The 14,088-nt window shown below is 41.4% G+C and overlaps 1 protein-coding gene across 3 annotated transcripts in view; it reads right to left on the reverse strand.

Moving 5' to 3' along the window:
• The window catches only part of PARD3 (par-3 family cell polarity regulator), a 680,003-nt gene that overhangs the window by 206,591 nt on the left and 459,324 nt on the right, over positions 1–14,088 (reverse strand). For 2 of the 3 annotated variants that reach the window (XM_063125521.1, XM_063125514.1), the window contains 2 exons: positions 11,166–11,314; positions 4,282–4,326 (listed from right to left, as the gene is read on the reverse strand). In XM_063125521.1, the coding sequence (XP_062981591.1) occupies positions 4,282–4,326; positions 11,166–11,314 (194 nt within the window). The remainder of the gene's footprint in view (positions 1–4,281; positions 4,327–11,165; positions 11,315–14,088) is intronic. The other variant, XM_063125527.1, reaches the window with a different exon arrangement.

A 14,088-nucleotide genomic window follows, 5' to 3' on the forward strand; every position in this document is an offset into this window, starting at 1 on the left:
CGCTAGTGTGGTTTCAGTAGTTTCAGTGAAACTAGATCATTAGTGTTGATGAGTGCATAATTTTAAATAAACTGTTCTATTTAACAGTTTAGTCCACATGATAAAGGAATAATATTCTGACTTGGGAGGAAGAAATTCTAAACCTGCAATTATATCAATTACTGACAAAGATCATTAACTCCCCCAACACACACACACACACACACACACACACACACACACACACACACACACACAAATACACACGTCTATCATGAACATTATGTTATTTTAATAAGCCTTTTTGTTCTCCGACCTATTGTTAGCATTATGACAAGGTGAATATGGAAATAACCCATCTTAGTTACTGTACGCTTAAGGCTGAATAAATGAGCCATACTCAATTGCTACTGAATATACTTCTGACCTTTAGAATGAACTGTAAACACTGACAAGGATTAGGCAATTCAAGTGAACTGAAGAAAGAAAAATAATTTTTAAATCTATTAGAGGAGATTCTGTCCTGGTGAGAACCTTACTTTCCCATTTGGGGTCAATACAATTAAAGCCAACTGCAGTTTTTAAACAGGTTCAAGTTTACTCTGCCAATGTAAATATGTTCCACTGTTTTGCAGTTTATATATACTTCAGTGGAAAAAGTTTTACCACACATATTAAATATTTATCATTTATAACCTACATTGCTATTTTTTTTTTAATAAAATGATAACACAGGTTCATTCATAGAATCATAGAATAGTAGATTTGGAAGGGGCCTATAAAGCCATCGAGTCCAACCCCCTGCTCAATGCAGGAATCCACCTTAAAGCATCCCTGACAGATGGTTGTCCAGCTGCCTCTTGAATGCCTCTAGTGTGGGAGAGCCCACAGCCTCCCTAGGTAACTGGTTCCATTGTCGTACTGCTCTAACAGTCAGGAAGTTTTTCCTGATGTCCAGCCAGAATCTGGCTTCCTTTAACTTGAGCCCATTATTCCGTGTCCTGCACTCTGGGATGATTAAGAAGAAATCCTGGCCATCCTCAATGTGACAACCTTTCAAGTATTTGAAGTGTGCTTTCATGTAATCCCTCAATCTTCTCTTCTCCAGGCTAAACATGCCCAGTTCTTTCAGTTTCACCTCATAGGGCTTTGTTTCCAAACCCCTAATCATCCTGGTTGCCTTTCTCTGAACACACTCCAGCTTGTCTGCATCCTTCTTGAAGTATGGTGCCCAGAACTGGACACAATACACAAGATGAGACCTAACCAGTGCTGAATAAAGTACCTCGTGCGATTTGGAAGCTATACGTCAATTAATGCAGCCCAAAATAGCATTTGCTTTTTTTGCAGCCACATCACACTGTTGGCTCATATTCAGCTTGTGATCTACAATTCCAAGATCCTTCTCATTTTTAGTATTGCTGAGCCAAGTATCCCTCATCTTGTAGCTGTTCATTTGATTTCTTTATCCTAGATATAGATCTTGGCATTTATCCCTATTAAATTTCATTCTGTTGTTTTCAGCCCAGCGCTCCAACCTATCAAGATCACTTTGAAGTTTGTTTCTGTCTTCCAAGGTATTAGCTATCCCACCTAATTTTGTGTCATCTGCAAATCTGATATTCAGTATCCCAGCTTTTGACAACAGGAAAACTCTACAAGTCAAATGAAAAATCTGCTCTGCATCAAACCAAAGGGGGGTGGGGGAGAGAGAGACAGGGACAGAGAGAGAGAGAGAGAGAGAGAGAGAGAGAGAGAGAGAGAGAGAGAGAGAGAGAGAGAGAGAGAGAGAGAGATCACATTAAAAGGTTTTTTAAAAAGAAAGAAAGAAAAGATTCACTAAATATTTATTTTTCATGGCCCAGGTGGTTTGTGGCTTAGGGTCACTGCCCTGTAATCCAAGTGTGTCTTCATGGTTGTTAACAAACGCTTCCACATGGAATAGTTTTCATTCTCACAAATAAAGCTAGAAACTGTGTTCCTTTAAATGGAAGTGGTCATTTCCCTTATATTATGCCTAGCGGGTGCAAAAGATTTATTCAATGTGTGCTAACAACCTGAATCCATGGACTATGGATCTGACGATGCTAGTATACAAAATCAGAGGAAATCAAGAAAAATTTGATCAATGTTTGATCCATCTGTTTCTTCGGATAAGAAATAAGATGAGACTGGAGGGCTGTGAAAATGTGAAATTAGGTCAAAACAAGGAAGAACTGGTGAGAACACATGGGAGGCATTGTGGGAGTCTGAAAACAAAGCCCAGCCAGACGTCGGTGCTATAAGAGATGAAAGATAAAAAGGAAGTTGTAGCAGTATCCAGTAAGACACAAGAACAAATGTAAATTACATTGCATCAACGCAAGGAACCTTTAGCGTAACACCAATAGCATTAGCTGGCATGATGGGATTCCCCAGAAAACACATCACACCAGCCAAAGCTATTGGTGATGTGCTACGGGGGCCCTGGGCACAACGTAATTTACATTAGCATCTGTTTCTTGTTGGATACTGCCCTTCTGTGGAGACACGGCAAGGGACATGGCTAGACCTGCAGATATCCCGGGGATCGCCCCAGGATCATCCCTGTGTGTCCACATGAAGCACAGGGGATCCCGGGAGCAAGGAGGGATGATCCCTCCCTTTCCCCAGGATATGGGCATACCCTTTTATTCTGACTTTTCCCGCGGTCTCGGGTTCGTCCCAAGACCACGGGATGTGTGGCCGGCTATCCCAGTTTGTCCTAGCTCCTTGCAAGTAACCGAGGGTGTGCGGGAGCAGGATTTTAATTTTTTTTAAAGAAACCCAGTTACTTTTGTGATCGAGCAATCGTGCGCTCTTTTCCGATACAAAAACCCTCAAAATGACGGGTGTGACATCCTCTTCCTCCTAGGACGTTGCACGCCGTGTGTAGACTAAGTTCGTGAGATCCTCCTCCTCAACCTCCCTCGTCTAGCCATGCCCAAGTATTCAGGATGGGTTTACAAACAAGCACAGTGTCATAAAACTAGAATATTTTGCCTTGCAGGCATAAACACAACAGAAATGTGTAGGATCAAGATGTCAGAAGACTAAAATTCATTTTTATTAAATTAGCATTTCATCATCTCACTCGAATCCATGCCTGTCAGCTCAGGCAACAGTCACAGGGCACAATGATAGAAATCTAGTTCTGCATAGCTCATCCAATTCTTTAAAACGATGCACATTTAAACGCCACATGCTTTGATAAATGCCACTTAACGAGACTAATCCCAGTGTGTAATGTATGCACGGAAGTCACTGCAATGCTGTGACAGCTCGCTTGCGAAGATCTTTGAGCGTCTCTTGTTGCCTCGTAAATGCTTGAAACCCTCCAGTTCTTTTAAATATAGTTTTCCAGTCAAATGTTTATGCTTCACAATGCGATTAAACAGAGCGCCAATTATATATACACATATTATTAATCAGCGTCCCCGTTCAATGAGTCATGCTGGAAATAAGTAATATTTTCAAGACTCAAAGGTGAATCACCCCTAATTAGAGCTAAGTAATGTCACTGTTTCCCTGCATGGAATGCTACTGTGTCCTCTAGATCTACCCTAATTAAAACAACATTCCAAAGGTCAAAAGTTAACTTGCATTAATAAATTATAAAGGCTCATAATTGCAGCTGGTGCATTATTTTAATTGCTAATAAATTTATGCTTTCGAACCTGGCATCATGACCATTACACAGGAAGCAAAGTGCCTCCAAAAGCATGGCTTATGGCACCCATTCTATTTATTAGATTCTTTTGTTCTAATTCCCAACAAGGAAAGGAGAAAGGCTTGGTAAAATGTCTAAACGGCTGACCCATGATCTGATTGCCAACCTGTTCCAAAGATGGAAGCACCATTTAGGTGTATATCCAAGGGTGAGAGAACTTTGTCTGGCATCAAGAGTGCCTCTAGATAAATACGCAGGGTTTCTTAAAGCATTTTGCTCCAAGTCAAGATTATAGACCAAAGAACATATAACCCAAAAGGCTCTAGGGGACGATAATGTCTTTTAAGAAGTATATTTAGAGTTCCTGGATTCACTTTGCTACATGTCGTTTTCTCATCCTTGCTGTGGTTCTACAATATTGTAAATTAATTATACTGTATTTCATAATATCTGAGTTATATGCGACAAAGAGAAAGAGAGGGGGGGGGGGAGAGAGAGAGTCATGCAACTATTGAAATATTATTTGTCCATGCACTGTGATTGGCAGTTCTATAATTGTGGTAAGCTGCTGTGACCAAGGTTTCTATGGCAACCACCCTACAGTCAATTCTTACCTGTTTTCTGGTCATCCATTGTACTGAGCTTAGTCTCGTCAGCTACTGTTAAAAGGTAAATGTATAACGGTTAGCCCTGTTAGTGCCCACGTCCCCACATGCATCCACTATTTATATTCTCTTTAAAGTTAGAGGAGACTGGCAACATCACTCTTCATGCAAATATGCAGTATTATGCAGACAATATCGACTGGGCAAAATAAAGCCCCAGCAACAACCCTAGTAACCGCCATGCATTGGTATCAGTCATTTCCATATCACAGGCAAGTACAACATGTTACATTCACATGCTAGCATATCATAACTTGCTGAGGCAAGTTGCCAACAATACGTGAAAGGGGTTATTTGAGTTTTAAAAGCCCTGCCAGTGTTAAAAACAACAAAGCCAAAATTCACATAGCTATATTACATTTTCTTGGACTTAAAACCAACCCCCACATATATCCAGGCCCATGAATTCTCCAACATGGCTTGGTTAGACGTTCCTAATTTGGACAATTTAGATATTACACAGGGTGGCTGAGCAATCTTTAATGTTATCTCTGGGCCTGTCAGGCCTGTCAGAGTGCAAGGTTACTTATCACTTTCCCCCATTTTCAGAAATATTTAATCTTCTGACAAATGTATACCAGCAATATTAAACCGTAGTGCTGTAATGAATCCTGCCCCCTATTTGGGGGAACCTTTTCTCTCCCTGCAAAAGAGACGTTGGTTTTTTCTGTTTCTTTTGCAGGGAGGGGGAGAATTTTGGGGGGGAAATTCTCCTCGGAGAGGAGGGCAGTGTTTCCACATACCTTTTTAAAATGTAGCTGGTTGTTGAGGGGTCTTTTATTTATTTATTTATTTTAAACAACAACAACAACAACACCCCTGGCACTTGGAGAAGCCAGTAGTTTTTTCCTGTACACCTATTGAAGACCATGTGATCTTGCCCTCTCCAACAGGCATTCAAGAAGAACTCCTGGACTCCTGCAAGTTCTGAAGCTATGTGTTGTTGTTGTTGTTTTAAAAAGCATAGAGAGAAGACCCCTCAACAACTTCCTACACTTAAAACCTTGTCCCTCTCCCCAAGAAGAAAATTCTCACCTCTCCCAGCCTCTTTCACCAGAGTTTTCATTTGTCCCCCACCCGCAATGGAATGCCAAAAATGGTAAAATTGGGATTTTCAGCACATCACTATTAAACTTCTTTCTGCCTGATGGCCAAATTCCATTCTGGAAAAGCTCTCATGCCGCATTCCAATGGTGGGTGTGACGAAAGACAATATGAGTGGGGCAAAATGGGCAGCGCAGAAGGCAAAAATGGATGAGGCAAAAATACAAAAAAGTCTAGTCTATTTTAGCTTAAAGCGCTTACTGCCACTAAGGCCACAACTAGACCTAATGTTTATCCTGGGATCATCCAGGGTTCGCGCCTGCTTGAGCACTGGATCCCCTGTGTGTCACCTAGATGAACAGGTTTGACCCCTGGACAATCCAGGGATAAACCTTAGGTGTAGCTATGGCCTAAGTCATAGGAGAGGCATGTCAACCATTTAGAATTGGGGGATGGGGTGACCTCACAAAAGCCACAAAACCACCAAACGATTGGTGGTCATGGGAAATGGAGTGCGGCCACAGGAAAGAAGTGAGGCCACCTGGGAGCTCAGGTGGGCTGGATTTATTGCTCTTTAACTACCATTTTGTGAGCCCTCCTAATAGGTTTTCCTATTCTTATGCTTCGTTACCAAAGGATAAATTCCCATAATGTGAACAAACGACTGATTATCATTAAAGGTTGTTGTATGTGTTATATTTATTTTGTTACTGGTTAAACAGTATCCTGTTTCTACTTTCAGGAAAGCAGGTAAGTTACTCCTACTAACATGTGTTTCAACAAAAGTCATTGATCATCAGAAGTGTCAAAACCCACAGTACTTGATCAGCCTCCCATAATGAAGAATTCTGTGGTGCTTTCAATGGCCAGAGGCCACTGCAGAGAGTGCCACATAATGCATATCACAAGAAGAAAGTGGCGAGGGAAGGAAAAAAATGATTTCTACACTATCAACTTATGGTATAGAAAATTCCATGCAGCAGGTTCACTTTCTGGATAACACAGTACAAGTATGCATATAAATACCAACTTATAAATTTACACATACCTATATTGCATAATAACTATATTGTATTATATTCATTAATTTAATGGTAAAGACCCTCCCTACAATGTGTTCAGGGTGGCTTACCTAGCTCCACCTCCATCCTGCAATATCCTCATAACAACTCTATGAGGATGGGAAAGAAATATGATAAATAACAACTAATTTACTTTTGATTTATCACATTTTTATCCCATTCCTCCTCCAAATTGCTCAGAGTTGCTTACAAGGTGCCCCACCACCTCTGCATTTTAACCTCACAATGACCCAGTCATGTAGGTTAGTCTGAGAGATAGTGTTAGATTCAGGGTCATCCAGTGAACTTCTAGAGGTAAATGGGGATTAGAACACTGGGAGAGCCAGTGTGGTGGTTAGAGTGTTGGATTGGGATTTGGGAAATCCGGGTTCTAGTCCCCACTTGGCCATGAAGCTCACTGGGTGATTTTGGGCCAGTCACTGACTCTCCACCTAACCTACCTTACAGGATGGTTGTGAGGATAAAATGGAGAGGAGAAGTATGTAAGGTTCCCTGCAAGAGCAAAAAAGGTGGGATATAAATGTAAGAATAACAGGTATCATAGTCTAATACTCTAACAGCTACACTACACTGGCACCATACTATGTATATGCTTCTACTATATAGAGCACATCACATGATGCATTCCACAGCTAAACCTGGAGCATTGTGCATTTGCTCTAATCCTCAGGACAGGAGCAAACACCTACAAGATTTAGATCAGCTGTTCTTCAAACTGAATTCTCACCAGAGGAAGTGAAGAAAGAGATTGACAAGGTACCCAAGGAGTTGCATAATACAAAACAGGTCCAGCAGAGAGAGTAACAGCACATACTGGCCCTTTCTACACCTAAGGATTATCCCAAACAAATGGAGGCATCATCCCTGCCTGCTCCTGGGATCCCCTGTGTGTCATTTGGATGCACAGGGATGTTCCGGGGGGGGGGGGGAGAGGCAGGTATAGAAACAGCCACTGTTTCTCGTCTACAGCTCTCAGGTTTTCCAGCACATCTTCAAGGTTCTTGTTGTGTACCACCAACCTCCTGGCAGGATCAGCTCAGGAGTGGATGACTCAGAAATTATGGGCCATAGTTTAAGCCCTGGGACATTCTGTAACAGGCCTTATAGTTGCCACACTCGCCAAACATCTAAAAGGGAGAGCCTAGCATGAAGTTGCTCAGCATCAAATCCAACATTGTGAAACTAAGCCTCAATGAAGACTGAGTGGCTGCCTCACTACAGAGAGTAATTGTCTCTCTTTATAGGTTTATTTACACTGTCCAGTATTAGTAGCCACTCACCCACTCTGATTAGATCGTAGACTAATTGGATTGCATCTTATCTTAATTTGTGATCTGCACTGTGATTTGACACCACTGCTGCTGTCTCTTCATGGCTTTGCCCTTTGTCCTCACTTTGAAAGAATGTCTTGTAGTAGATGAACCCTGCATACCTATATTACGGATAGTGTAAAGAAAATGGATAGGAAATCTCTCTCAAGATATTGCAACCCAGGGTTATTACAACCCACTCAATGACGCTAAGTGGTGGAAGATTCAGGAGAGATAATAGGAAGGTCAAGAGATTGTAGCTCAGTGGTAGAGCACTTGTTTTGCATGCCGAAAGTCCCAGGTTCTATCCACGGCATTATTATTATTATTTATTTATTTATTTATTTATTTATTTATTTATTTATTTATATAGCACCATCAATGTACATGGTGCTGTACAGAGTAAAACAGTAAATAGCAAGACCCTGCCGCATAGGCTTACATTCTAATAAAACCATAATAAAACAATAAGGAGGGGAAGAGAAAGCAAACAGGCACAGGGTAGGGTAAACAGGCACTGGGTAGGGTAAAACTAACAGTATAAAGTCAGAACAAAATCAAGTTTTAAAAGCTTTAGGAAAAAGAAAAGTTTTTAGCTGAGCTTTAAAAGCTGCGGTTGAACTTGTAGTTCTCAAATGTTCTGGTAGAGCGTTCCAGGCATAAGGGGCAGCAGAAGAAAATGGACGAAGCCGAGCAAAGGAAGTAGAGACCCTTGGGCAGGTGAGAAACATGGCATCAGAGGAGCGAAGAGCACGAGAGGGGCAATAGTGTGAGATGAGAGAGGAGAGATAGGAAGGAGCTAGATAGTGAAAAGCTTTGTAGGTCAACAGGAGAAGTTTATATTGGATTCTGAAGTGAATTGGAAGCCAATGAAGAGATTTCAGAAGTGGAGTTACATGGTCAGAGCGGCGAGCCAAGAAGATGATCTTCGCAGCAGAGTGGTGAACAGAAACCAACGGACTGATGTGAGGAGAAGGAAGGCCAGTGAGAAGAAGGTTGCAGTAGTCCAACCGAGAAATAACCAATGCATGAACATTGCTACCTGGCATCTCCAGGTAGCAATGGAAAAACTCCTGCCCGAAATCCTGGAGAGCCCTTGCTGTCAGTGTCAACAGAACTGGGCTTAGATGGACCAATGCTACAACTCAGTATAAGGCAGCTTCCTGTTTTTCACACTGAGGGCATGTCTACACCATAGGGTGTAGAGGGAGGGAGGGAGGGAGGGGGGAGGATCGCAGACTTACTGGCTTCCGCAATCCTCCCCCAGCGTCTTGACGGCCACATGACGTCCTGGAAAGATGTCACCACCACCCTTTTTTTTTTGATGAGGGAGAAAGCTAACAAAAAAACAAAAACAAACCCAAACCTGCTTCCCTCCCCCCACTCTTGCTGGGCACTGATGACCCCCGTGCAGCCCTGTGCCCATTTCAAGCACCCCACAAGAAGGGATGACCCAGGAGCACCAGCCACATGGCCTGCGCTCCGCGGAATGGTCCCAGGACTGCGGAAAAATCAAGTTTTTGCGGTTCCCCATATCCCAGGGAAAGTCCCTGGTTGTCCCGGGTTGCCCCCGGGATCCCCTGTGCATCATTTGTATGCACAAGGACGATCCAGGGACTACCCAAGGACATAGGGCTGGTGTAGACGTGCCCAATGTATAGTCAAACTGTGGAATTTGCTACCACAAGATGAAGCAATGGCCACCAACTTGGACAGCTTTAGAAGGAAACTAAGCAAATTCATGGAAGATAACATTATCAACTGCTACCAATCATGATGGATATCTATTAATTCCATTTTGAGAGGCAATATGCCTCTCAACATCAGTTGCTGAGGAACACAAGCAGGAGGGTGCAAAATTGTTCTCATGTTCTGCATGTGGGCTTCCCGTAGGCATCTGGCAGGCACTGTGTGAACATAAAGCTGGACTAGGTAAGCTTTTTGTAAATCCTGCAGGAATCCATTGCAGGAATTGAAGCAAAACCTAACTAGAGCAAAAAACCAACTGCTCACGTGTTAGGACTCCTGTGTTGTCAATTGATCACATGTTGTGCTCTGGGTGTTAGCTGGCAGCATATAGGTGCGTACACTGCCTGATGATTTCTGCTTGCTGCTTAGTTATATGCATAGTTGCACTGTGCTGTCCAGAAAGTGAACCTTCTGCATGAAGTGATCCAGACATAGATTAATAGGGTGGTTGAAATGATCAAATGCCCTCTTTCAACACTTGTTTTACACTATTCACCCTGCTAGACCTATTCACCTTGAGCGGTCTCAGGTTAGGACACATGATCTTCATCCATTCTTTGTGCTCTGCATACTAATTTTACATACTAACTTCTATTTCTTGCATTTCCTAGCCTTTAGGCCTTTCTTTGACTTATTTCTCCCCCTGTCTCCAGTCTTCCCACAGCACATATACTTATCCACTTAAAAGCCATTTCTTGCATTGGATGAATAGGAATCTGACCACCATGAAAGCCACCGTAAATCTTCTGAACTTTAAGGGACCACAAGGCTATTCATGTATTTTGTTTAAACACCTCCCCCCTGCCACCCCAACTAAGGGCTCCTGATGTCTCTTGCTGGATCTGAGAATCTGATTTAGAACCAGGATTGAGACTAGAACTGTAGCCAGAGCTAGTGCTACAGCATGAGCTGGAATAGGGAGTGTAGCAAGCAGATGATACCACCCTGTTGACTAGATCCTTAATATTTATATCTGGCTTGCAAAGCCAAAGGCTTTATTCTGCCTGTCAGTTTCAGGATCGGATGTTTTTATTTATTTCTGCACCCTGAGCAATGACCACAATACCAGGTTGCTTACTAAGTCCCAGCTTACATCTGTGAGATGTTTGGTTCAAGCATCTCAAACCGGAGTTCTCAACAATGAGTCTCACTGAAAATAATGGGACTGACTTTAAAGTAAATCTGATTGGGACTGTTACACCAAAAGCCAAATATTCAAAGGTGTTTAGGGTTACATTACAATCACGAAGTATAAGGGGAACCTTATCAGCGCCCCCAAACAATCAGATGATAGTTGTTTAGGAATGATTTGAAAAGATGAAATTGAATTACTTGGCTCTTCCATCTTTTGCAAAGCACCTAATCACAGATGACCATATATCGAACCAGCAGCTATAACATGCATCTGCACAAGCAAAATGTTTAAAACATATAAACATTAAAGTTGCATAGACACACATAATGCACTTGGGTCGGACCATATTAGGAATTCTTCATGCCACATATTGAATCCAGCTGCCTAGGCAAATCAACTGTTTGGCATAACAAATAATATAAACTCCAATGTGAAACAACAAACAATATAATTGCAACCTGAAGAAACATGTTGAAACACAACACGGGTGGGAGAGAGGTCTAAACTCAATACCTAAGTCCATGCTTTTGGATTTCCGTGTCTTAACGAAGTCCAACTGGCTGGCATCTGAAAATTGCTTTGTGCGTTTTTCTGACATGCTCTGGCGTCCAAATCCCTCTCGCTGGAAGGCAAGGACTGGATCAACATCTGGACTCAGAGTGCTGTAAGGGAAGGAGAAAAAAACAAGATCACAAAAGCGTGCATCAATCATAGTCATGTAATAAAATATTTGCATAAGATACAAGCCTCCTGCAACATTGAAAATACAATGTTCCACATAATTTTCCAGATAAGTATCCTATTACCTGAAGGAACATCTTTAACTATATGAACCTACCTGTATACTGAGATCATCTTCATAACATCTCCTCAGTAAGATCAATTAGGTTGGTGGGCGTGGATTGGGAACCTTTTCAGTAGTGGCCCCATGTCTATGATTTTTTTTTTTTTACCCACCGAGGTGTGAATGGGCCCTTTGACCCAGGTTTTTAAACAGGCTTTGAAACCCAATCTAGTCCAGCTTGCTTTTTCCTGATAGTTTTATAACACTGATAGTTGTGACATTGTTTTAAACTTTTCAGTTGAGCTAAAATTATAGTTTTCATCTGCTGTCAAATTTTTGTGAATTTAAGAAGATATATATATATATATATATATATATATATATATATATATATATATATATTAGGAGGGCTTTTGTTTAGCCTGAAAGGTGGCATAAATACACCATATTTTATTCTCACAACTACCCTGTGAGGTAGGTTAGGCTTAGAGAAAGTGATTGACCCAAGGTCGCCCAGTAAACTTCAAGGTTGACTGGGGATCCGAACCTGGTTCTCCCCAGTGCATTTTCCATAGGGTGGCTTGTTAACCATGCAATGTTGCTTGTTAACCACCCTGAACTCAACAACAAACCATGGGTTCTCAAGGTGGCTTGTTTGAGAAAAATAAAACACTGTACGGTTAACAAGCCACCCTGCTGAAAACATGCTGCGTTCAGAGAAACATAATAACACACAATGTGGAAAACGCACTGTGTTCAGACAACACAATAACGTATGCTGGATTAGGGTGTTGAGTGAACTCAGCCAGCTAGTCAGGCAGGAGCTCCAGGTGTAGGAGCTACACATGAGTGTACTCAGCAGGAGAGATAAGCTCCTGCAAGGAACAGCCCAGATCAAGAGCTGTTGGTGCCGGATTGATCGCCCCAGAGAGCCATTCCAATAAAGATGGACTGAAAAGATCCTGCTCCAAATGGATCCCTTTTGAATTTCATGCCCAGGATTTAGCAAAATATACTACACAGTTAATGAGATATATTGCATTTTATTAAGTAGAACGATTTGTTGCAAAACCTCAAAAAACATAAATGAAAAGCACTTTGAAAAATCGTTGAGTATAGCTGAACAACATTCCCAAATAGTTGCTCTTAATATTGCACATTGATGTTAAAGTCGCTTTCTGTTTATTATTATTGTAATTCGTAAAACCAACAAGCAGCAAAGTGTATTATAACAACTAAGGCTCCTGGAACGACAGTTGACTCTTTAAAGAATGTAACCGTATTGTGACCCTCAATGTTATTAAAATTCCACTTATTAATCCTGTCTCATTGTCCCTTTGTTTTCATAACATTTTCATCAAGGATTAGGGAGATATTGTCAGGCTGGAAAAAAGCTTACATTTTCGGCCGTGATTCAGAACAGCTGCCATTCTTGTTTGTATAACCCTTCGTCCATATTCTTAACTTCACCCCTTGGTGCCTTCCAGCAAACTCATGGAATACACCTTCATTTTACAAGCCTTCCTTTGTCCATTAGCAGCAGGAAATTAATACAAAAACCCACTCCCAACTGTTGTTTATTTTATTTTATGGGGTTTATTTTCTAGCAAATAAAATGAAGTCAACACAAGCAAGGCTCCAAACTGATCTGTCTTTTTTCGTAATTATGTCTCTATCTTTGGGAGGACAGAAATGAAGATGGTTGCAGAAGAAATTTCATGATTCTTAATGGCTGTTCCTTCTTTCTACCCATGTGAGCCAATGTGTGAGGAAGAAAATATTCTGCTGCTGTACACATAAAAGCATCTACAAATGGGTTTTTACATTCTGCTGTGGCCCTCTTACTACACTCCACTGGAATAATCCACGTCAACACTCACTATTACATGGAATTTTGAGTGCTGTTCAAGATCCCCCCCCTCCACAACTCCCCTCAGATTTTTAGCTTTAAAGCATTTCCCACACAAAGACAAAGTCGGATATTTGAAGGGTCGAAATTACAGTTGTGCCTCTTTGAATCAGGCAAGAAGAAAGAAAATCAAATGTGATGGAGAAAGAAGTTGCTTTTAAGATAACAATTAAAAGCATTTTTTAAGACAGGGTAAGAGCAATGCCATATATATATGAAATAGCTGACTCGTGCAAATCCAAACAAAGAGACACTTTCTGGTGCTAATTCTTATTAAGATATTGCTGACGCAGTTACACCAGACCCAGGAGAGTGTGGGACGTGGAAAATGCTCATACGTCAACCTGCTTGTGTTAATTATCACCACAGCCCTAGCAGGGGGTTCCACAGAGAGGTCTTTTATTTTGCTTATTGCTGAACATAATTACAAGGCTTACAAATTAATGTCATTCTCTCGGATTAGTGCAGACCGCGCTACCTAAAAATCAGACAATATTTATCCAACAGAACACTGTAAACAAGCCAAAACTAAAACATCTATCTCCCTGCACTCATCCAACACACACGCTCCTACTGCATCACTATGAGAAGGTCACAGTCCCAAACCAAGATTTGTAGTTATGTTGAGGTGGGGAGTGGGTGAAATTTAAACAACAAAGAATGTTGTTCCAATGATTCAATGTATACAAAGTTGTTTAAAAGGTTGCTTATCTACAAATGTCATTCACCGAGTGATCATCTGC

This window comes from Elgaria multicarinata, chromosome 1, assembly GCF_023053635.1.
Source record: "Elgaria multicarinata webbii isolate HBS135686 ecotype San Diego chromosome 1, rElgMul1.1.pri, whole genome shotgun sequence".
NCBI classification, from domain to species: Eukaryota; Metazoa; Chordata; class Lepidosauria; order Squamata; family Anguidae; genus Elgaria; species Elgaria multicarinata.